The sequence below is a fragment of the Rissa tridactyla genome, chromosome 5, assembly GCF_028500815.1.
Source record: "Rissa tridactyla isolate bRisTri1 chromosome 5, bRisTri1.patW.cur.20221130, whole genome shotgun sequence".
Classification (NCBI taxonomy): Eukaryota; Metazoa; Chordata; class Aves; order Charadriiformes; family Laridae; genus Rissa; species Rissa tridactyla.
The window spans coordinates 76,347,318-76,370,064 of NC_071470.1; the positions used below are offsets into that span (position 1 = coordinate 76,347,318).

General features: G+C 48.1%; 1 protein-coding gene across 15 annotated transcripts in view; it reads right to left on the bottom strand.

Moving 5' to 3' along the window:
* The window catches only part of SLC4A4 (solute carrier family 4 member 4), a 215,152-nt gene that overhangs the window by 128,763 nt on the left and 63,642 nt on the right, over positions 1-22,747 (bottom strand). For 14 of the 15 annotated variants that reach the window (XM_054202257.1, XM_054202265.1, XM_054202259.1 and 11 more), the window contains 2 exons: positions 19,845-19,918; positions 3,547-3,726 (listed from right to left, as the gene is read on the bottom strand). In XM_054202257.1, the coding sequence (XP_054058232.1) occupies positions 3,547-3,726; positions 19,845-19,918 (254 nt within the window). The remainder of the gene's footprint in view (positions 1-3,546; positions 3,727-19,844; positions 19,919-22,747) is intronic. The other variant, XM_054202269.1, reaches the window with a different exon arrangement.

Below are 22,747 nucleotides of genomic sequence, written 5' to 3' on the forward strand. Positions count from 1 at the left end.
TAACTGCAAAAAATCAACAGAGAGAAGGAGCTATGTAAACCGTCATTTTTATAGACCGAGATGCACTGTACCTTTCCTTAAGATGTTTGGGTTTTCTTCATGTAAAATGGAGGTTTGCTTGTCTTAAAACATGGTTAACAAAACAGAATATACGAATCCAAAATCTTCCAATTCTAAGGAAAAGACCGAAATGTCATCCAGCTCAGTCCCTTCACCTCATCATTAACTACATAAACAGCACTTTCCTTCTATTATCTCATTAAACTCATAAAACACACCCGCCACCCCCCCTGCAGCCCTTCTGAAGGCAGCCTCCTACACGTTATATTCACAGCACGATATTCATCCAGCCCCAGTCGCTGATGGGCGCCTGAAGCGTCCATGAATCCGATCCCGGTTTTTAGTGGTGAGCACAGTCCCTGGTACAGCCGGCCATCACGCCAAGCCGTGTCCGTTACGCAAAGGTCATTAACAGAGCCAGTGTTACGCAAAGGTCATTAGCAGAGTCGGCCCTTCGTCCTGGGGACTGCAGTGCCCTTGGTCGTCTGTTCCTGCAAAGGTTTTGAGCCACATAAGAGGGCACAGTGGGCTCAGGATTTCCTCTTTCTTTGGTGTCTAGCAACTTCTTGGGTTTTTTTGCCTCATCTCCTGACAACACGGAAACACAGTGCACCCACACACATGTCCAGCAAGCCCTGCGGAGCTGGCCTTTATAACCACCCGTCCCTCTAAAACGACGTCAGGCAAGTTAGACGAACCTCACTCGCTGGTTATCTCCATGCTCCGCATTTCACATCTCGCTCAGTTCCTGCTATTTCCCCCTCCTGCCCCCCTTTGAAGGAGAAAAGCAAAATCCAAAACTTCCCGGCCACAATGGTGTCACCACTTCTCCCCTGGCAGCCCTTCTCCAGAGCAAACGCCTTCCCTCTGCCCCACGCTCCACCGAACCACAGATACCGCAGCTTCTTATGCCCCATCCTCTCTGCTCAAAGCGTCTCAGATATACGCAAGGTATTTCATTTCAGCTTTTTCCCAACTCCATTAAAATTCCAGCTCAACATCCCCCAATTCTTTGTCTCTAATATTCTTAGCGCTCTTTTGAAACTGAATTTGAGCCACGTACCCCTAACTCATTTACAATTAACAGATGAAGATTAAAAAAACCAGGGTTATAACTGAGATTTCTTGCCATGATGGCCAGTAATGAGTATCGGACTAAGCTTTTCTCTGTCCGAAGAGAACTGGCCTTCTCTTGGACACGCTTGCCATACCTAAGAGCGAACCCAGCCGCTGGCGCACACAAACCATTCAGACCCTCAAAAAGCCTTCATCAAAGTGCCACTGAGAGACACCTAAAGCTGGCACGGTCTGAACGTCCAACAACTGTCTCAGATGGGCAACCTCCGAAAAGACAGAAAACGAAATGGAAATAAAGAGCCGTCTATAAATGATGGAGAAGGTCAAAAGCGGAACAGCAGAAATTTCTGAAGGAAAACTGGCATTACTACATACGTGGAACTAGAGAAGAAAGGGTTGGTAGCAAGCTATGAAGACAAGAGTTTCAGAAGGGAAAAAAACCCGGGGATACGAGGCAACATGTAATTCAATGTTTGGAAATTCAAGACCGTCATCTGAACTACTCCTATCCTTTACAGCGTTCTAAATTAACTGCGCCAGCTCGTAAAAGGATCTGGCCACCAGCGCAAAAGAGCAGGTCTCTGCGAGAACCTGATCGAGTATCTGGGTACACGAGATGGTGAACGATACAGAGAAAGCTACAAATGATGTAGCGTTAATGCTATCGCATGGGAACACCTGGAATATTGTGCAGTATTTAAATGATCCCACGCCAAAAATACGTAATGCAAAGCGGCCAGGGCGGAAAACTCTATGGGAAAATTCTCAGAGAGAGAGAGAGATGAAAAGCCTGTGCATTTTTACACGCAGATAAAGAGTAGACAAGAATACACTAAAGTGTAGAAACAACAGAGGAAAAAACTACCATTAACCCTTTCTCAAATGACACAAAACAGAAACAATGAGGAACAAAACGAAAGGCAGAAAATCAAAACCTGATGGAAGAAATAGGTTTTCAACCATTGGCACAATTAGCCCGAGGAAACGATTCCTCTGGGATAGCCATACATCCAGAAGCCAAAAGGGAATTTCTATATATCTGGTCACCTGCACACCAAAGAACAGAGATGTAAATATAAAAATTAAACTTCAAATACCTAGAGCTCTTGAAGAGAGCTAATGATGTCTTTCAGTGTAAAACTAACTTCTGGTTTCTGAGCGTTGACAAGAAAATTTCCTTGGGACAACCAGGCGACTACAGCTACGAAGAGCAAACGGGCTTCGGGACTTGCCTTCCGTTGCAGCTGCTGCTCTCTGAAGTATCCACGCCACCGAGAGTTACAGGCCCTGGGCTAATGACCTGACTCATCTGATCCCATGTTACTGTCTTTACGTGCAGCAACTACCCAGCAACATTACTTCAAAATGAAAAATTCACGTATTTCTTCAATCAAAGATCAGGTCATACAACCCCTGCTTGCTCCTCTCTCGCTCGCACAGGAAACATTTTCCCACTTACAAACAAGATCGTTAAGGAAACTCCAACCATCCCAAATGAGCCTCAATAATCGGAGCTATATCACATCCTGGGCTCTTCTCCTATATTCGAACCTTGGGCGCATGTTCCCATTTTAGCAGGCTGTCACCGTCTCTCTCCCCCTTCTATTTAAGCAGCCAGCCTCCACATTGCACAACAAGCTTGTGGCCAACAGAGGAATGGGACTTTTGGACAGTCTCCTACGATGGTACCAATGTGACAGCACGGCGATGGCACCTGATAAAGATCTCTCTCCAGAGTGAAACTGTTAACCAGAGAACGGAGGTGCAGAGCATCCAAAACGGACCTCATTTGCCTATCAAAATTCAGGTATTCAACCCCTACAGACACTCAAGCATACATTAATGCTACATTTTATTCTTCTTTTTTTTTTTTTTTTTTTTTGCAAAACTTAAAACTGGTTAATTACTGAAGGCAAAAGACTTATTAGCACCACAAGTTATTGACACAAGGAAGCCAAATCCCAAGTGGGTATGCTTCTCACGGGCCACAGCAGTGGTCTTGGTGCTCCTCATCAACCTGCTCCTCTGAGAGCTGAAACCACGGGGTGCTTGAATTCTAGAGAGGGCAGACATCCCGAGAGCCAGGGCTGCAACAGATCCGCCTGGGCATCTACTCGGTCTTTGCCTTTCCCCGCTATCCCTTTACGCACAGGGTCAAATTGCTTTTTAAAATTTGGCCTGTTCCTGGCTGGCGTCAGCTCAGGAGCAAACTCAGGTGAGAGAGAGGGATGAAATGTCTGCTCCCGCCTGTGCCTCCTCCCAGCTACAGCAACTGATGAAGGCTACTGCGACCCTGCAACACGAGGAGACTGTTTTCATGGATGCAGTGTCCCCCTCCACGATCGGATCAGGAGCAGATCGCCAGACAACAGACCATTGTAGCGAGCGACAACCGAAACCGGTACTTACTGAGCGGCTTAAGGATGCTGCTGCTTGTCTCATCAGCGTTCTCTACGTCGGATTTGTCGGAGTAGTTCTCAGAGATTTTCTCCTTTTCTTTCTTTTCTTTGTGCCCGGGTCTTCTTCTATGACGCCTCCTTCTCCTGTAGCTCTTCGGCACGTGGACCCCAATGTAAATAGTGTGATGACCTGGGGAAGACAAGCACAGCAAATATTAACTTCGACTGCGTAGCGTTTGTGCCTCCCTGGCTGGCACAGTTCATTCAAATTAAATTTCATTCAAACAGGCGAGCGAAGTATCTTTCTTTGCTGGCCTAATGCTAATTAGGACTACGTTTCTTGTCTGCAAATGCGAGCTCAGAGCTCTTTAGCTGCCATTTGGAAAAGTATTTTTTGTGCTATCGTTTCTGCGAGCGCAGACTCTCTGATAATTATTCTGTCCTTGTGACTCATGTGAAAATGAAAACAAAAACCACAGAAGGCCATGGTGCTAATTCTGCAGTACGGAATACGGTACGCAGTGCTCCTCAAAAACATTCTACGTTAATTTTCCCATTTGTTTTACCAAATATGTTAGCTGGATTAACACCTACCTTGCGCAAACTGATCCAGCTTAACTGAAGAGCTTAGAGCAATAAAATGCACGTCGCTTGGCTTTGTAGCCCTTTGTATAACACGTATCAAAGTACCGTTCGGGTATTATTATAACGCAGCTGACGAGGAAGGACGATTAACGTAAGGTACTGCAAACTGCTAAGTACTTGACACTTTCCAAAAATAAAAATTAAGTAATAAAAGAACAAGCGCCAAATTTCCTATGCTGATTGTAAACGCCAAGTACGCCTTTTCCCTTTCCCATAGGCTTTCATTTCAAACTAAAGCACTTAAACTGCATTTGCCAATCGTTAGGTCTTTCTGATGAGTTTCATAGAAATGTTTTATTTTCGTGGCTTTCTGCGCTTCTACCAAATCGGGACAAATATCTCTCCTTGTGCTTATAGAAAGCTTTCACGTGTCTTTTTCCGTGCCCAGACGGTGCACACATCTTACTGTAAGCTTTAAAAACAGCTCCTGCAGATTTAACTCCTGATAAATGATAGCTGCATTCTACGCTTTTGACCAAATTTGGTTTCCCAACCAAATGTCTCGGTGCAGCCAAGCAGAGAGATAAATCTGTGTGACCCGTTACTGGCCGATGTACACTTATCTAATGGATGAGCCACAAACGCAGGTAGGAACAAATATATTTCTCTGTGGGTGCAGACATTTACACCTCTCTTCAGCGGCAGCCGGACTCCCTTCTGCTCAGGAATAAGAACGAAGTCAACTGAGTAACAAAAAAGAAATCAGGCGTCACTTGATACAAGCGTCACGCGGTTGAGAAAGTTAGAGAAAGTTAGGGAGAAAATTGCCATTTGAAATTCCACAGGCTCCTGAGGCCGGCTGTGAAGCCTAGAGAGTCCTTCACCTTTTTTGCATGTGAATTTTCATCCTGAAAGCACCCGAGGTCTTCTAAAAAGCTGCTTGACCAGAGCGGCCCTCCTCGGCAGCAACTTTAAAATCACTAAGTGAGTTCCCCAAGGGGAACTCCAAGGCTCCAAAAACCCCAAGGGGAGCTCCTCAAGGGCTCCAAAGTAATTTGTGGCGCGGAAATTGTAATAGAAAGCAGAGGCTGGTGAAGAAATTCCCTCCTCGCTCCCAGACGCGGTGGTGTGACAGCGCCGGTGGTGGCCCTGGCATGGACCACACCATCGTTTCTGGTGGCCGCTGCAGTACAGCAAGCTCAAGGTTACGTATGAGCGGTAACGATGCAGAAGACCACACTGAATAAACAAAATGGATACACAGATATAAAGATACAGAGTGCCCGTGATATCAAGATATAAACTAACAGCTATAAAGGGTTAGTGGAAATCTCTCCGGGTGAAGTTACTTTTTAGCCAGTGATATCTGGGCGGAGATATTAAAAGTTCACGGCTACACGGGCATCTCCGTCCATACAGACCAACACCTGGAGACAGCATTTAGCTCCAGCGTGTCAAGGGAAACCAGGAAAGCTACCCCAGCAACTGGAAATACCAGCTTTAACGTGGCAGATGGCATCAACCCTGCACAGGGACCGAGAAGGGGAAATCTCATCTGAGCCAAGCAGGAGCTGCAGGGCGGCCCCAGGACAGGGAGGGCAATGGCAGCCCTTCCCGAGGTTCTTACAGCCAAGATGCCAACCAAAAGCCAGATGAAAAAGGACGGGGCGATGCCCGTGTCTGTATTAAAACAGCGTCTTTTTTTGAATCGCTTCAATCCTGCGGCCAGCTCGATAATAGAAACACATCATAGTAAGCCTGTAGTCTTAATACTTTAATATGCTGCCAACAGAACCGGACAATCTCTTTAATCTTTTGACCACGTGTGCACAGTACAGATTTTGGTAACATGAAACTAAATTGTATATACGCAGGCAAACATCTGCATTACTTAGCTGCTTTCCCCTATTCTGCCAGGGACAGACTTACTTAATGCTGCTTTTCCTCTTCCCACCCCCCGCCTCCTGGGCTGTTCAGGGAGGCCGAGCAGGACATTTTCCTTTTCTGCGTACTTGAAGTGCTTGGCATCTGTTTATATTGCTGTAAACGCTGAGATAAACTTCTAGGCTCCCTTCCCAAAGCGCCTGGAAGGAAACAATTGACACGTACTCTCAATGCACGGGGTTTCTGAGACACTTCCTCCTCGCCGGGGTAACGGCGCCTTTCCCATGAGAACCAGCCGTGACAAATGGCAAGGCCTGAGAAATTGAAGGTGGCACACACGCACCACGCTCGTACCCTGCGGCTCGGCAGAGCATGGGAAGCCGTTTCGGTTGACCAGAGGCATGTACTTCCCAACGCTAAAATGCGGCGGGTGAGATGCACGGCGTAGACCTGCGGGTCCAAGTGGCACCTTCTCTGTTCGGAAGGACAGCCGTGGGTTGCGGCTTCCTTGACCCTACACCTGCTGCAGCTAAAACTTTTGAACTTTTGTGCCGGAGGAGAAACTTTACTGTGCACCAAATTCAGAGCAAAACCGTTCCATCTGATTATTAATAGAACAAGTCATGATCGGAGCGGTATTTTTCCCCCAGAGAAATTTCGGTTGAAACCACAGCTTTTGCTTTATTAAGAGCTATTAAAGAAGAGCAGCTCATGATTCAGAGTCCGGATTTAGAGTCTGGGCACGGGAGACTCTCTGAGTCAGTTTTACTGGTGAAAAGCCACTCGTGTGTTACCCAACTGAAGTTCCGTAAAACGCAGCGTTCCCTCCCTGCCTGCAAGAATATCCAAGCAGCTCCAGACACCCTGCCCCAATCAGTCAGAACCCCAAGCACGCCACCTCGGTCCAACGCCGTGCTATTTATACAATCATAGGATGGTCTGGGGTGGAAGGGACCTTGAAGACCACCTAGTTCCAACCCCCCTGCCACGGGCAGGGACACCTCCTCCTAGATCAGGTTGCTCAAAGCCCCATCCATTTCTTTTCTGAGTTATTCCATTTAAGGGAACGTGGGGGTTAAAGAAATGTAAACGTAGGAGGAAAGAAAGTGTACTGAAAAATAAAAACAGTAAGAAATCTTCAGGCTTGAAGCTGTCTGACCCGGTAAAGGTCCAGGGACCCATTAGTTTCTCGTGTGGTGTTTGCATAGTCAAATCCGTGCGTTGGCACGGCCTGATCACCTGTACCCACACATAGCTGCTCTCCTCCCAGGTGCTCGCACCCCACCGCCCGCGGAAAGCTTCACAGGGGTTTCTCAGAGAAGCCAAGACCTGCATCAAACACATCAGGTTCCTAAACCTCTATAGCCATAACTCCATCTAGGTGTTTTTGCAGTTGCTGTGGCACAAGGCTGGAATGAAGCCTCAACTGTCCATCCATGGGGATCCTTTTCTGTCCAAGGAAGAAAGGATGGCAGCCGTTCAGAGACCGAGAGGCAGGGTGTACACACAAGGCACGGTTAAATGTACGTGATGAAAAGACCTTGGGATCTGCCTGCATGAGAAGTGTGCTGGGAGCGGGGGAATAGCTCACTCTCTCTGCAATCACGTCAGCCCCAAACTGGGCATCCCAAGGCCCATGAAGCACAAGCCAGCTATATTGTTTGAAACACCTGGATCTACTCATGCTACAATACAGGCAGCAAATGACCAAAAAAAGCCCTACATCGAGAGAAATCCATAGTTCAGGTGTTGTTTCCCAAGCTAGTTCTGGAACCACATCTGCCTTAAAGAGCATTATTACTCCCTACCATGCCCTTGGTAAGAAACCAGCTCCTCCCAGAAGACTCACCCAGAATAGACCTGATGTGTGACCCACCTACGGAGAGCTGCAGAGCTCAGGTTTCTCATGAAGTTTGAATTTAGGTGGTTCTGGGGAGCTTCATTCTGCAACAACAGTCTTTCTGCAAAGCCTTTGGTACTGCATATTTCAACACATAACGCGTAATACATTACCAGTGGCCATGGTAGTGATCCAAATGTAGGGTACTACCAGAAAACCTGCGTTACAGGAAATGCAAACTGAAATCATAGCCTGAGCATGAGGAAAAAAAAGAAAAAGGAACAAAAAAAGGTAAATCAGCATATATGATTAGATTATCTAAATGTGCTGGTACCTTTTGTGCCTGAGGGCTCGGCATTCATCTGGACTCTGAGCTGAGTCTACAGCTTTCTGCTATCTCAGTCCGTGACCAAGTGCAGACTTTAAGCCTGACACTGCGTAAAACAAACTCTTTTTTCGCTCTAGATAGCTACAGCCAAGCAAACAAACAGAAAGAGATCACTTTATTTATGATCCTCTCCATTTTTAAGCACTAACTCTTTTTAAGAATAGGAAGGAATCCCTTACACGTGACCTGGGTTGTTGAGACTTAGAGCCTGGTCCAACCAGCCCATAAAGAACTCAGACTGGCACCTTAGAAGGAAACAAGATCAAAACCTAACATTAAAAATGTATAAAGTACTGAAAACGAGCTGAGTATTAGCAGTTTTCACCTGGCCCTTCTTTTTACTTTCAAGGCGCCTTTCCCAAGGAGAGAGAACAGAGAGAGAAACATTAAACCAAATCAGGCTTGGACAGGCTCATGTGGTTACAACTGACATGTCTCCACGGCCAAGCTCTTCTCCACGAGCTCTGGCCACTCGCGCCTCCTGCCCTGGGCAGCCGTGCGTGCCCAGGCTCTCCGAGAACAGTGGGGCAGGTATCTCAGGCCGCTCAAACCAAGGGCTTCGCTCAGAATCACAGAATCACAGAATTTTAGGAGTTGGAGGGACCTCTGGAGATCATCTAGTCCAACCCCCCTACCAAAGCAAGGTCACCTAGAGCAGGTTGGACAGGAACGCGTCCAGGTGGGTTTGGAATATCTCCAGGGAAGGAGACTCCAAAACCTCTCTGGGCAGCCTGTTCTAGTACTCTGTCACCCTCAAAGTAAAGAAGGTTTTCCTCATGTTGAGATGGAATTTCCCGTGTTCCAGCTGGCGCCCGTTGCTCCTTGTCCTATCACCAGGCACGACTGAGAAGAGCCTGACCCCATCCCCTTGCCACCCACCATTTAGATATTGATGAGCATTGATGAGATCCCCTCTCAGCCTTCTCTTCTGTAGGCTGAACAGACGCAGGTCTCCCAGCCTTTCCTCATTAGAGAGGTGCTCCAGTCCATTGATCATCTTTGTAGCCCGGATGGATGCCCCAGCCATTTCACCTTGGGGCATGGCTGACCTATAACAGGACACAGGCAGGTGGAGGCGAGCCCTTCTCTGCCCATCTCCATCACCTAGTGATCAGTCTCCTACCTGGGTGGGATTAAAACACAGCACCCCCCCGGGCAGGGAAGCTTGACTTGTTGATGTGGCTTTTGACACACCCCAGGAGCTTTCACTCCTACCACTAACAAGTTGCTAACTTTATGAAAACTTGCTCCGTAGCGATGTCAAACATCGAGGAACCCGCACCTACCACGGCTCTGAGGTCCCATGAGACAGGCAGGGGATGCAGCCCGCCACGTGCTTTGTCAGCAGAAGATGGTATGGCACACGATGTGGCCAAGAGGAAGGTGTCGGCGTTCCGCCAGGCACGCAGCGAGACGTGGTACTAGCCCACACGCCGCTGGGATTGCAGCCAGGCTAGCCCAGCTTCTAGCAGCTGCTTTTCAAACCCAGCAGCGGTGGCAGAAGGGTACTTCTGTGGGAGAATCCACGGAATGAAATGACAGAAAAAGCTGATGGCCCAGAAGGACAAATAAATCACAGGGATGATCCATTTTAAAAGGGAGATACTAAAAGTAGCACTAAGCAAGTCCCAAACTAAGCCCTGCTTAGTTTCAAATCAGCTCAAGAAATAAGAACAAAAGGCCACGCCGTCACGTGCCGAGTGCCCTTAACTCTACCTGATTCTGAAGGGGCTGCAGGTGCTGGCGGTGGCAGAGGAGCAGGTGCGGGCTTCTCCACGCCGACCGGCTCCCTGGCACCCAGAGGATGGCACCCACTGCCCGCCTGACACCCCGCTCCAGGGAACGGTTGGCACCACGGGGACAGGAACGGCTCTCCCGGTCCCTCCTGCACAGTCATCACGTTTCACCTCAAAATTTCCCGGGAGTGATCTTAAAGAGCGTTCGTTTCCACACAGATGACAAGACAGGCCACAAAAACAACAGGCAAAAGAGAATATTTTCCATGACGTAAATTCTGGGTAGGAGAAAAGACATGGACGTTCACGACCTGCCAGTGAACACGGCTGGTTCCTGCAGTAGAAAGAAGGAATGTGATGATCTCCCCCAGCACTGTTCCTGTTCCACTCGTGACTATGGACAAAGATACCATGCCTCAGAAGAAAACAGAACCAAACCATCACCACTCTTCTGACCAGGCACACGCACAGGGTCACCACCCGCTCCCCACAGGGTTTTCAGAACATCATGATGTTCAAGTGACTGATTTTCCAGGCGAGCAAAAAATTCTCCATCGGGTAAACAGCAGAAGGATTCATTGAGCGCTGTGTTTGTTGAAATCTGGGTGACACCTAAACAAGCTAAGATACCAGTTGGAGATAAATCAGATCCAAATCCCTCCTTTTCCCCACAGCGAAATAGCCCTGTCAAGCAGCAGAACCACAGAAAAGATGCGTTTCCTTCCAAAGAGAGGGCAGCCCGCACAACTGGAACAGGCTGAGATCTTTGTGCCCCAGTAACGATTTAATTAGTGCAGAAACCTGCATGTAAGTCTTACAGTGGTGATGGCTGGGCACAAAATTACCGCTCTGCAAGAGGTTGCCACGAAGGGAACCCAAGGTCTTTGGAGGGACTGAGCGCAGACTGCCAAACGACCAGCAATAGCAGGCCTGGAGCTGGACAAAGGATGCCAGTAAGGGACTGGCTGGGAGAAGCAGAAGAAACCATGTTTGTATGGAGAAGACTGGAATCAAGTAGCACAAGTCTGTAACCAGGTAGCTGATAAAAACCCAAGATCACAAAGGCCCTCAGGCAGAAGGGCCTTTAAAACAACAGTGGTATGCGATCAACTAACTTCCACGGTATGTGGCCGTTGGCCAAAGAAAAGGGTCAGGGAGTCCCATCAGGTGATGGGACCAAATACTTGTAAAAGGACAAGCATAATGTTGAGTGGGGGGTTCATGACCTACCAAATGCCATCAGAACAGGCTGCAATCAGAGAGATGCAGTTAAGGGCAAAAAAGAAAACAGAGGCTCCGAGAGAGACAAAACCCAAGCTCCTATGCAACGGGGAGATGAAATAGGAAAGGACAAGATCAGCAACAACAGGGCTGTCTTCAATTCCGCCAGAACCCCCAATTCGTGGCTGAGATGAAGGTATTCAAGAGAGGACCCAGCGTCACCAAAGAAGACGCAGTTACTTAATCGAGCAGGGAACTTGTCCAAAGACCATTTTACGTATTTGGATTACTGCACGTCACACCTTAATACGCAGCCGCTTCCTAAAATCACTACCAGGGGCAAGGAACCGAGCTGGGTAGGGGAAGACAGCACGTAAATTGGAGATTTTCTTTTTTTTTCTTCTTTTCTAACATCTGGCTTCTAGAGCTTCAACATCTTCAAAAGGTCAGTTTAATCTTTATGTAAAGTGACCTCTGCAGTCTTTAAAAGGTTCCCACGTAACAACCCTATAGTTAGCCAGAAGGAAAGTCTTCCTGGCTATTTGTCTAAAGCTTGCACTTCTCAGTTTCAAACGTGTGCTCGCTCGCTACCCATCGATGACCCAGACTTGAACTGCCAGATTCCTAACAAGATTCAGAGGCTGCTCCGGCGAAGCATGTCTAAAAGGTGAGTTAGCACGGTGCCCCAAAGAACGGGATGGCTCCAAAAGTCAGAGCTCACATAAAGTCAAGTCAAGAATCTCTAAAGAGGAAAAGAAAATGAAACAAAATGAAATGAGGTCTTCATTTGACTTTTTGAAGATCCTACAAACCCTGTTTGTTTGGAGGAGCACACCACAAACTACACCAGGAACTGCTAGGAAAGGTTCAGAACACGAAGCCCAGAAGCCACACGTTGATGATGGCTACAAGGTACTGCTCCATGACAGGGAAATATAAGGAAGTTGGCAATGAATTAACGGGCAGACATTGTTTAGACAGAACAATAAACATGTGTTTGGGGTATTCTCGCTGAGCTTTATATAAGCCATTGCGAGACTCTTACCCACAACGCCATAAGCTGCTTTTCTTTCTCTCTTCTTTGGAGCCGTGAGAGGTTACAGAAGCCACCGAACCTGTCCTGCGGTGATCTGATCTAATCTGGCCAGTACCGCTCGGATTCCACGGGAAGCAAAGGAAGACTGTAAGAAGGCACAGCTCTGGGGAAAGGGGCAGAGGAGGGAAGCTGTGCTGAACCGCTTGATTTAAGTTGTAGGCCAAGCTGTTCGGCAGCATGGTAACTTTGAATCTTCTGGCATCTACCTCAAGCACCGGACACAGTTTCTTAAAAGTTATTTCTTTAAAATTATGTCCCCTTCTGAAACGCCCCAAACGACCACTCAAAATAGCCCATCTTGGCCTCGTTTTCCCTATTTCCATCTCATTAATTACCAAGGCTGACCACATGAATACCAAGCTGTACTTGGCACTACCAAATGCGTAGAGGCTGGTAGGTTCTAGACCACCCTCCAGTGTAAGAGCGAGCAATGGTGTATTGACCAAGGCATCCAATCACTGCCCCTGCTTCAGATAAAGAACCTCAAATTGCTTTCCAGGTACAAGAGGTGGGCTGCTCCTTCACCGCTTGTGCAGCAGGAGGGCACACCAATGAAATTCCCGCTCCAAACTCTGAAGCAAACACCGTTGGGTCTTTCCAGAGCCTGAACCCCTAATCCCCACCGATGACTGCGTGGAGCCGCACATTGTCCAAAGCCTGAAGAGCAAACAGCAAAGGATAGGCACAGCAACAGGACCAGATACACCACTGCAACTTGCCAGGTGGAGACCTAACTAAACCATCATCCTGTTTCCTTGGGTTTGCCTTGCCAGGCAGCTCACGGAAAGTCCTCGTAACTGCTTGACTGCGGCACCTCATCAGTAGGAAACCAGCCCCGCTACAAGCCAACCTTGACTCCAAGGCTGCAGTTATAATTAAACACATAGAGGCCGCGGTGATGAAAGGCAGCAGGGCACCGCGAAGGAATGCAAACAACATGGTGCTCGCCGGCGGGAGCCCCATTCACACAAAGGCCTCCGGATGCCTCTCCAGCGGCACAATGCTTCCTTGGAGGAAGCACCGGAGTTTCCTATGTCCCTTCTCGGTCCCTTTTCACTGCTACGGGAGTTCTCACAGCGTTGTTCAACCAGATCAGTCTCCAGATTAAGCCCAGCTCCACCAGATGAGAGAGGGAAGAACACTCCAGCGTTCCCTAACTACACTCAGGCTGTGACTGATGGACATGGCAAGCCTGAATGAACCCAGCCCCGTCACGGAGTCAGGTATCTTCCACTTTCTGCCTCAGTATCTTTCCCTGTTTGATGAGTGGGTTGTGTCACTTACCTTCACTACTTTTCTATGCTTTGATTTACATCATGGAGTACATCTCCTAAAAATCCGTCACTTCAGTGAACAGGCAAAAACCCTGGCAGAGTTTGCTAAAAGGGAGCAAAAGTTTGCCAAAGAGAGCAAACACTGGCATCGCAGATGTTACAACTGCGACCGAGCCTCCCCAAAACATTTTTGTGTCACCTTTTGATTTTACAAGTCCCAGAAAAATTCAGGGAGGGTCACCAGCACACCCGGGGCTGACATCTGAAGACTGAGCAAAGGCTGTATCGCTTCTTCAGTCTCCACCCTGAAGTGTCATATCCAGTATTATCGTACCTTAAAAAAGAGCTGTTGGGCAGAAGGTCCATACAATGGGTGGGAGAAGACAGTCAAACAAGCCTAGACTTGAATCCTAACTGAAATGACCCAGGAGAGGACCACACCATCATGTAACCAGCAGGTGCTCAACTACAACACCGGCGTGCGTGCCCACTCATGCTGGGCAGCATCTCCAGAAACTGAAGCACAAAACAAGAGAAGGCTTACGAAGCGACCTCCGTAGAGTCGTTACCATGAGCACACTGAGCCAACGGAGGGCCATGCCTCTGGACTGGACTGCTCAGCACCATCCGAGTGGCCGCTCTCTCTGGGTAGTGACCAGCAGCTTCAGGATGGCTCCAGGAACCGAAAACATCCACTCAGAGAAGTTGTTCCCACCAAAGGCTCGAAGGTGCCATGCGAGGGCCACCTTTCTAATTAGCACGGCCCTCACCAAAATTCGTTTCACCGCCAGGTCAGAGCATGGATGATTGTTTCTAAACCCATCAGCGATGGAAAAAGCCAGTCGTTGTCAGATGGGTATGGAAGCACCTTCCTTCACTGCCACGTACCTTACACTCAGCACGTGGCAGTGCAAAACTTATCGTGGCTTAACAGAAAACTCAACCTTTCCTTCGCAAGGGGCAAATCACACCACATATTGACTCAGCTGTTCTTACAACACTTTCCCGATTTCTCCTGCCTGCACAGCCAACTTATCGCTACCTTATGTAAAGTCAGTTTATCGGCATCTCAACTCGGATTGCAGTTTTTCTCCCAGAGCTTGGAGTAGGCGGGCATCCACGCCTTCTCACACTACCCCAGCAACTTTAAAGCTAACGCTGACTCCTGACAGCAGACAAAAAACACCTGCAACGACCAGAAGAACATCCCATGCGACCACGGGGAACACAGACACCTGCTGGGAATGGCCAATGTAAGCACGCTCCGAGATGGACTAGCAGCAGGCTCACAAATGACTGAAAAGTGATATTATCTTAATGACAAAAAAGTCTGAACTTCAGGAGCGACTCATATTTCACAGACCTCACGGCATTTGTACTACTGACTTAATTAATCCACACGCATAAAAACCGCTCCCAACTTTTCCATAGGGATTTACCGTATTATCAAAAGTCTGCAGCGAAGCCATAGCCCTGGACCTTTTCATTTACGACAAACCAGTTAATGGCACATTTCAGTAGCCTGCAAAGTGCCACAGAGGATTAAAGCCGGCGAGAAGCTCATCCGAAATCTGTCATCCAGATACTTCAAAGCTGGGAAGATCCAAACCACCCGTCTTGTTTTTACAAGCTGTGTGGGGCAGCGTTTGGGTCCCAATCTGTGCCTGCCATTTCCAAGTTATAGAGAAATAGAGCAAAAAGGCAAAAAGTCCTCCTCGCTCTGCTTTTGCACGAGCAAAGCCTGAGTCAGTTTTACCAAGGCAAAATCCAGCCTGCTCTATTCTTTGCATATAAATTAAAGGTACCAAAGGAAATTAATTAAGTACATTCTGTGCTGAGATTTTATCTGATTAGGTTTTTAATCATATTTATTTCAAAAGCAATTAAAAACTCTAGCTGATATGAAACAGGTCTCCTGGTTATTTCTGAAAAAGGGGAAAGTCTGCCTACAGTCAGCGATCAAAAACCGAGGGCGGGGATGAGAGAAGAAAAAGAAAACAAAGTAAAAGGGTAAAATACAGCCCATTTGTCCTACCTTCTGCCTGCTGGTAATAAAGGTAAAGATTTTCACCATTATCTCTGCCCTTTCAGCCTCTCTCTAAGTAATTATCTTGGGCTTATGGCATCACACGGCCTTCCACCAGCAAAGTGCAGCGACACAACAGGGTCGAGAACAGAAAGGAAAGAGGAGGGAATCGCGTGGGGAGCAGGCAGCTAAAATGGGAAAAGCAGTGATGGAAATTTGTTAGAAACCCCCTGTTTTAGGCTCTCTAGATAGTAAATCCCATAATGCTAAGAGCACCCATGAAAAAGTTTCTATTGTAACAGCATTTTTTCCTGATTTTGCTCCTACAACGGTGGTATCTGAAATATTCTCGAGGTCTTTACTTCGGGGATGCTTTGAACGGCGGGACAAGACCCCCGAGAGGAGCGCTGGTCCCTGCGACCCACAGCCGGAGCAACACTTGTCAGACCTGAAACCAAGCATCCTCCTCCCCAGTGCCGAGGCAGGGCGGCAGCAAGCCCGGGGGGAAGTTACGCGCAGAGAGCCAAGAATACCTTATCTCAAAGGATAAGGTGGAGCTTTACTTTTCCCCTCTTGCAAAATCGGTTATTAAGTAATCTGTTTATGTCACACATACCAGCCCTCCTCACAGTGGCATTACAGCAGCATGTCATTACCTTCAAGGAAAGGAACGTGCGGTGCTCGAAATGAATGGGAATGGCTTTCTCGCGCAGGGGGCTCAGCTTAGGGCAGCGCCTCTCCCTCAGCTCCCCCAAGAAAACCTACGTTTTCACCTTTCCACGCTTCTCTTCCACACTCTGACCCCGACCCAGGATCCCTGCGGCTCTTCCTAACCGCCCCGTACTGAATTAATCAGCGGAGCCCTCTCGCCGCTGAGGACAGTAGGGGCTGAGCTGCAATGGAACAATTTTCCAATGTCAAAAGCTGGTATCACTCATAAAATAGCAACACATTCCAGCGCAGGACCAGGCTGAGGTGCCATCTTAGAAAAGCACTAAACGGCCTCTGGAAGCAGGCCAAAGGGACATACTTCTGTCAGGTATGTGTGGTTTCTATTAACATTACATTTACTCAGCAAGGCCACGACCCACAGTTGCCCCAAGCTGAGAATGTCTCAACATCCTCCTGAGCAGAAATGCCCGTTTTTTCCCCCCACTCCTTAAAAAACAAAGTCCTTCCCTCTCCCCCCGCACCGCTACCTAATCAAATTAGTGAGCGACGTGGTAATTGAGAGTTGCCATCTCCGTCTCAGAGCCGTGATGCCAGGTCATCAGCTGCCGATAAAATGGCACCACGCCGTTTCTCTCTTCGTGCAAAAGAGGGATGCTCAAAACGACGACTTGAAAATTCCGTCTTCATGGGTTTGATATCAAACCGATTGACAAGCAACAAAAGCAGCCTGCTTTCTAAGTGTGTTACGGCCTTTCGCAGTAGGGTTTTCCCATTCTCTCCTGCAAACTCCCGCAGCTGGGGAATGCCCACCACACTGCCGGCTCTCTGCTCGTCAAGGTTACGATTCCCCTTTCCTCTCTGCCCAGTTGTTTTTCTTTCCTACAAGTTCGGTGAAATTAAGGGCAGCTTTAAAGAGCCTTCCTGAGAAATTTCATCAAAATCGACTGCTAGATGAAAAAAATTATTGGGAGAGGAATAGAGAGAATAGGCAAAAGAGGCAAACAGCTTTATGATACGTATGGTATTTCCTCATGAAAGCAGGCTAAAAAGGCTACCAGAAAAATAAAAGACATCTGGAGGTAACAATCCCACTCGCTGTTACCTTCTCCTACAGAGGATAGAACTACTGTAAGCCTTTTAGAAAAGCAAGTTGTAACTATACCCCAAAAGTGGCTGAAGTAATGGAGAGCACTTCAGAGCTAAGACCCTCAGGTCTCCAGACAAACCCTCTCCTTGAAACCACTCCACCTGCAGTGCAGAAACGCAGCAGAGAGACTTAAAAGCACCAAGTGTTCGCCAAAGGTCTGCAACCCGATGTTTTAGCCCTTCCATCAGATATTAAACTGAAAGAGGGGGGATTTAGATGAGATATTGGGAAGAAATTCTTTGCTGTGAGGGCGGTGGGACAGTGGCCCAGGTTGCCCAGAGAAGCTGTGGCTGCCCCATCCCTGGAGGTGTTCAAGGCCAAGTTGGACGGAGCTTGGAGACACCTGGGCTGGTGGGAGGTGTTCCTGCCCAAGGCAGGGGGGTTGGACCAGGCGATCTTTAAAAGGTTCCTTCAAACCCAAACCATTCTGTGAGTGTAGAGCTCATCCTATCCATGCAGATGATGATGCACATTAGACACACACATACATTAAGTGTACTCACGTACAAGGCACAGATCTGTGTGAGCATCAGGTGTAGCTGAGGACACGCGTCTTCCCTTCTATGGCAAATAAGGCCTCTTCAAAGTGCCAAAGCCTTTAATGATTACTTGCACTGTGGTAATGCCCCAAATTTGCCCAGTGGGCTACGAGTTTAAGGCTGTCCCACTCCAGAACTGTGGAGCATCCTACAGGCACCATACATACACGGGGACACCAACAGATGCTACACCGTCGGCCCATCCCCGCCACAGATGGCAGCTCCTTTTGGGATTTAGCTGGGTCATTCGCGGAAGCCTGGCGAGAATCAAGGCGCTGCCTTCAGCAGGAAGGAGGGACTGAGCCGGTTACGCAGCTCCGGGTCTCCCCGGAGGCTCAGACAAGCAGCCACAGCTCTCAGAGGCTGGTCCTGTGCAATTACAAACACTTGCTTCACCTCCTCGTCTCCTGAGCCCCGCGAGATGCACCTGCAACTGCTCTGTTAGCCCAATTATAATCAAAGGAGGGTGTCTACGTTGAAAGACCAAGATAAACACACCACAGCTACCAATATGACTTAAAGCTTTAACCACAGCCTTTTTCACGGCACCCGCGGACCGCTGAAAGGACGCTCCCGCACCCCTCGTCACCATCAACAATTTTTCTATTATATTCCTGGGGCGGCCCATATGGGGCAATGCACACCACAACAGCATGCGGCAACATTTAAGACGGTAAAATAAATGTTTTCTCCCTCTCAAATCTTTCTGCTGTGCCAAAGTATCAATTTTCCTACCAGCAGAAGGCTCATTCCAAGCCAGCAGACATCAAATGGCTTAATTAAACCCAACGCCATGATTTATAGCTACTGAGCACAGATGACTTCATACAAGAGCAGAAGAAAACACAGCCTTTTCCATCGAAATGACTGGTTTGATTTGCTGGAAGTGTTCTAAATCCATCTTTTTGGAGATTATTTTCTTTCCTACTGCTTGATCCTTTACCGTCCACTACCAGCAACACTGACATGGCTGCAACCCTGCGCCTTCCAAAACATTTTAAACCCCAAAGCCACAGGCATTTGTTTGCAAATAAAGAAATTTGAATAAAATTAAATACCTAAACCAAGAGGGAAGGATAGCACTGGGAGGTGAAACTCTTCTCTTCTAGGTAAAGTACGTACCCTATCGTCCTTTCCTCCTCCTCCCCCACTCGTTTATCAAGCACACGGTCGAACTGATCCTCATAAACCAAGGAAAAACAGAATTTCCTGCAAATAATTCATTCCTATCAGCTTAATCACCTTCCACCAACAACCTTACACTAAACTCCTTTAAATTCCTTTTACCTTTGGGATTTCACAACATTTTTAGTTAGAGAGAAAACAAAAACACTTTCAAAGGAGCCGACTCCTTTCTTAAAAAGTGAAGAAACTGTTTGCTCAGTTAAAAAGTTCCTTCTCAACAGGGAAAAAAACCTTCTCCCTGTGCCTCCTGCGCTAAAAGGATAACCCAGGCAAACATCCACCCGCTGCTGTACGTCCACCACGGACCCTCGGTACAAATCCTGTTGGTTTTTCCAGTTCGTTTCTCCATCTGCGGCACCTGCCACCGAATTCCAGGACTTCCAGGCATGGTGGCGACACGCGAGTGCTGCCAAAACAGTATTCACCAAGGTAAAAAACCCCAATAGCCCCGATATTTCACAGCCAGCCTGTGTAACGCAGCAAACACGATTTTGTGGGAATGTGCGCCAGCAGCACGTAACACCATTCCCTCCTGAACTGAAAAAGAGGATTTCTTTAAAAAGTCAGTTTTGCCCCGCTCCAGCTTACCGCCGTTTGAGTCAGTTTTAGGATTAATCACTCGGTAAAAACAAAGGTGCCTTTTTTCTCTGCTGCGTGACAGACAAACAGAAATTGCCAAGGCACCCTTTCTCCCCAGCAGTCCAAGGTCTCTTACCTTCCACTTCTTCTTCGTCACATACATGTTTAAGGAAGGAAGCCCCTCTATCCAGTACTGCCTCGTCCTCCATCCTATAGTAATAGAAAAGAAAAAAGGAATGCTCAGACTTCTCCTGGAGCGAGGTGTTTGAACCAGCCCAGGTCCTGGGCAGGTTAACTTGCAAGCTGTTGTTCATGTTCCTCTGGGCTCTCCTGCTCTCCTTCCAGCGCCTGCTGTGCCTTCATAGAGCTCCTCTCAAACGCCGTTCGGTTTAAGCTGGCCTCACGTCGCTCCAATTCTAACCTTGAGAGGACATCAGTGGTGACAGGTGTGAGAAAGGTAATCCCGGCTAGAAGTCTTTGGGCTTTTTTTATTTTTTTCTTTTTCCCGTTTCTTGTTGCTTTTGTCGGGTTTTTTTTCCCCCCTCCACCTTTTTTTCTAAAACAGGACGTACACACACGCACACACAGAGGCAAGTTTGGGGCTGTCTACGCAATAGCCAAGAGTTTGTGGAACTCCAGGATGCTTTCGAAGTGCTTCAAAAAGACCCTGGCTGCAGAACGGCGTCCCCAAGCAAACACACACACTACACACACGCGGGCAAATGCCCGGGGGGAGACCAGCCTCTTAATACACTTGTCTGGCGGGCGGCGAGCCGCCTGTCACATGCCGGCCTTACAGAAATCTGGCATACGCGGATTATCCGCAGACCCAGCTACAGTCAGCCAGACCACGGCGGCAGTCATTTATGTGTGTCACCCATTCATTCATCCGTTTGGGGACGGCTTTTAGGAGTTTGCCGCCTTCCCCCTCCCCTTTTCTCTCCAATTCTTATCTCTCTGTGTGCTTACCCACTTCTTCTCTCTCTCTCTACCTCTCCTAATTCCGCGTCTCCGCCCCAGAACTCCACAGAACCGTATTTCACCCACAAAGTAGGACCCTGCACGGGCTTTCCCCGGGTTCATCCGCAAACGTGCGTTTGACAAGGAAATGCTAAAATAACAAAGGGAAAAAAAAAGAAAAATCTAGCCGTATTAAATAATCTCCTTTCATATCGCTTAGAGGCTAAGCGCACAGGTGCTGCTCGCTGCTGGGCAGTCACCGGGGAAGCTTTTTATCTTCATACAACCGGGGAGCGAGCCGGTAGCCTACCGATGGCGAGAAACAAGCGTATGTGGGTGACGATCAAAAAACAATACCTTTTCCTTATATTCCCTAGATGGAATAGGGATAAATTTGGTACAGAAAGAGACAAAGCGCTCAAAACCTCTTCACATCCATCTCGCTTCCACTTGTGATCCCGCGAGATCCTCCAGGTGCAGTAGCAGCAAAGACTTTATAGACTTTTTTTAAGGGCATATTCAAATTTAGGAGTGTAAAAAATGAGTGGATGAATACCAAGAAATGAAAATGGCTTAGGATATCTGCCTTGCATGTCAACGCCCACCTGAACCAAAAAAAATAACCCCAAAAAACCCTATTTCAGCCACAAAAGAAAGGAGCAGAGGCCTCATTTTCTGAAAGCCATTCTCCCATCTTTGCCAAGTTTTCCACCCCCTCGAGCCCCTTTACTAACACACCATCGGCCTCGGCCTTGGTGCCTCGTCCACGGCTCAGCTCCCACAACAAGTCTCAAACACGTCACGGAGAAAAAAGAACACAGCAAAATAGGCCAGATTCAAAACCACTAACTAAGCGTATGGAAAAACGCATTTTTCCTTTGGATTATTGGATGGCAGGAAATAGTAGAGCACCGTACCCTGAAACGAAGATGAGCATCAGCTCCTCAGTTTAGGTCCAACCAGGGCATTTGGAATAAAGCCACCTCCCCTTCACAGGCCGGTTCTGCCCACGACGCCTCCCCCGGACCCAGAAGCCAGAGGATTTGAAAAACCAGTTTCTCCGACTTGGGAAAGGTCCCATTTCCCAGCAGCTGCTGCCCTGCGTGAAGGGGTAGGACCTGCCTCTTGCCACCAAAACACATAAAGCCACCGCTCAGGTGCGCACACGGAAGTTCTATGAACAACTGGAGCTTTCATAGTTCTTCCTGGGAAGAAATTCTTTACTGTTAGGAAGAAATTCTTGGCTGTGAGGGCGGTGGGACACTGGCCCAGGTTGCCCAGAGAAGCTGTGGCTGCCCCATCCCTGGAGGGGTTCGAGGCCAGGTTGGACGGGGCTGGGAGCAACCTGGGCTGGTGGGAGGTGTCCCTGCCCAGGGCAGGGGGTGGCACTTGGGTGGGCTTTAAGGTCCCTTCCCACCCAAACCATCCTGTGATTCTATGATTCACTGAATTATTCGAGACTATTTATGCATCTTTGCTAAGGGAACAAGAGGGAGCACATATTGCATGGATGCTCTTGCCCGTTTGCAATGGTTGGGAAGGCGCACCCCAATTGATTTTCTTTTGTTTTATTGTATTTCCCCCCCGCCGAAGCAGCACAGTAGCTACTTGCTATAAACACAACTGAGAACATCTGGAACAGATGGGACTGGATTTCCAGACCAAACACAAACCGCACGCGCTTTATTACTCTGTAAAATCCATTCTTACAGCTTCGCACCCAGTGTTTCCCGGAATTTGCCTCCACTCCCTGAGCACCGAGACATTCGGAGCCCTCGGCATGTGTGTATGTGAGCACCTACACACTATTCCTATAGTAATAGGAAAGAAAAAAGGAATGACTTCCCCGGCTGCCCTCCACCCAGTGAAATCTCTGCTCCAATTCCCCCACGCTTCCCCCCAACCCTGCCACCTCTATTCCCTTGGATCCCTTTATCACATTAAGTGGCTGCATTTTCCAGCTGCAGAGGGCTGGAAAACTGCTTATGACACATTGCAAGCCCCACGCTTTCCCCGAAACCTGCACAGAGCGGATGCGAAGAAGCTTGGGAGGGGGGTTTAAAAGGCCAGGAATAGAGC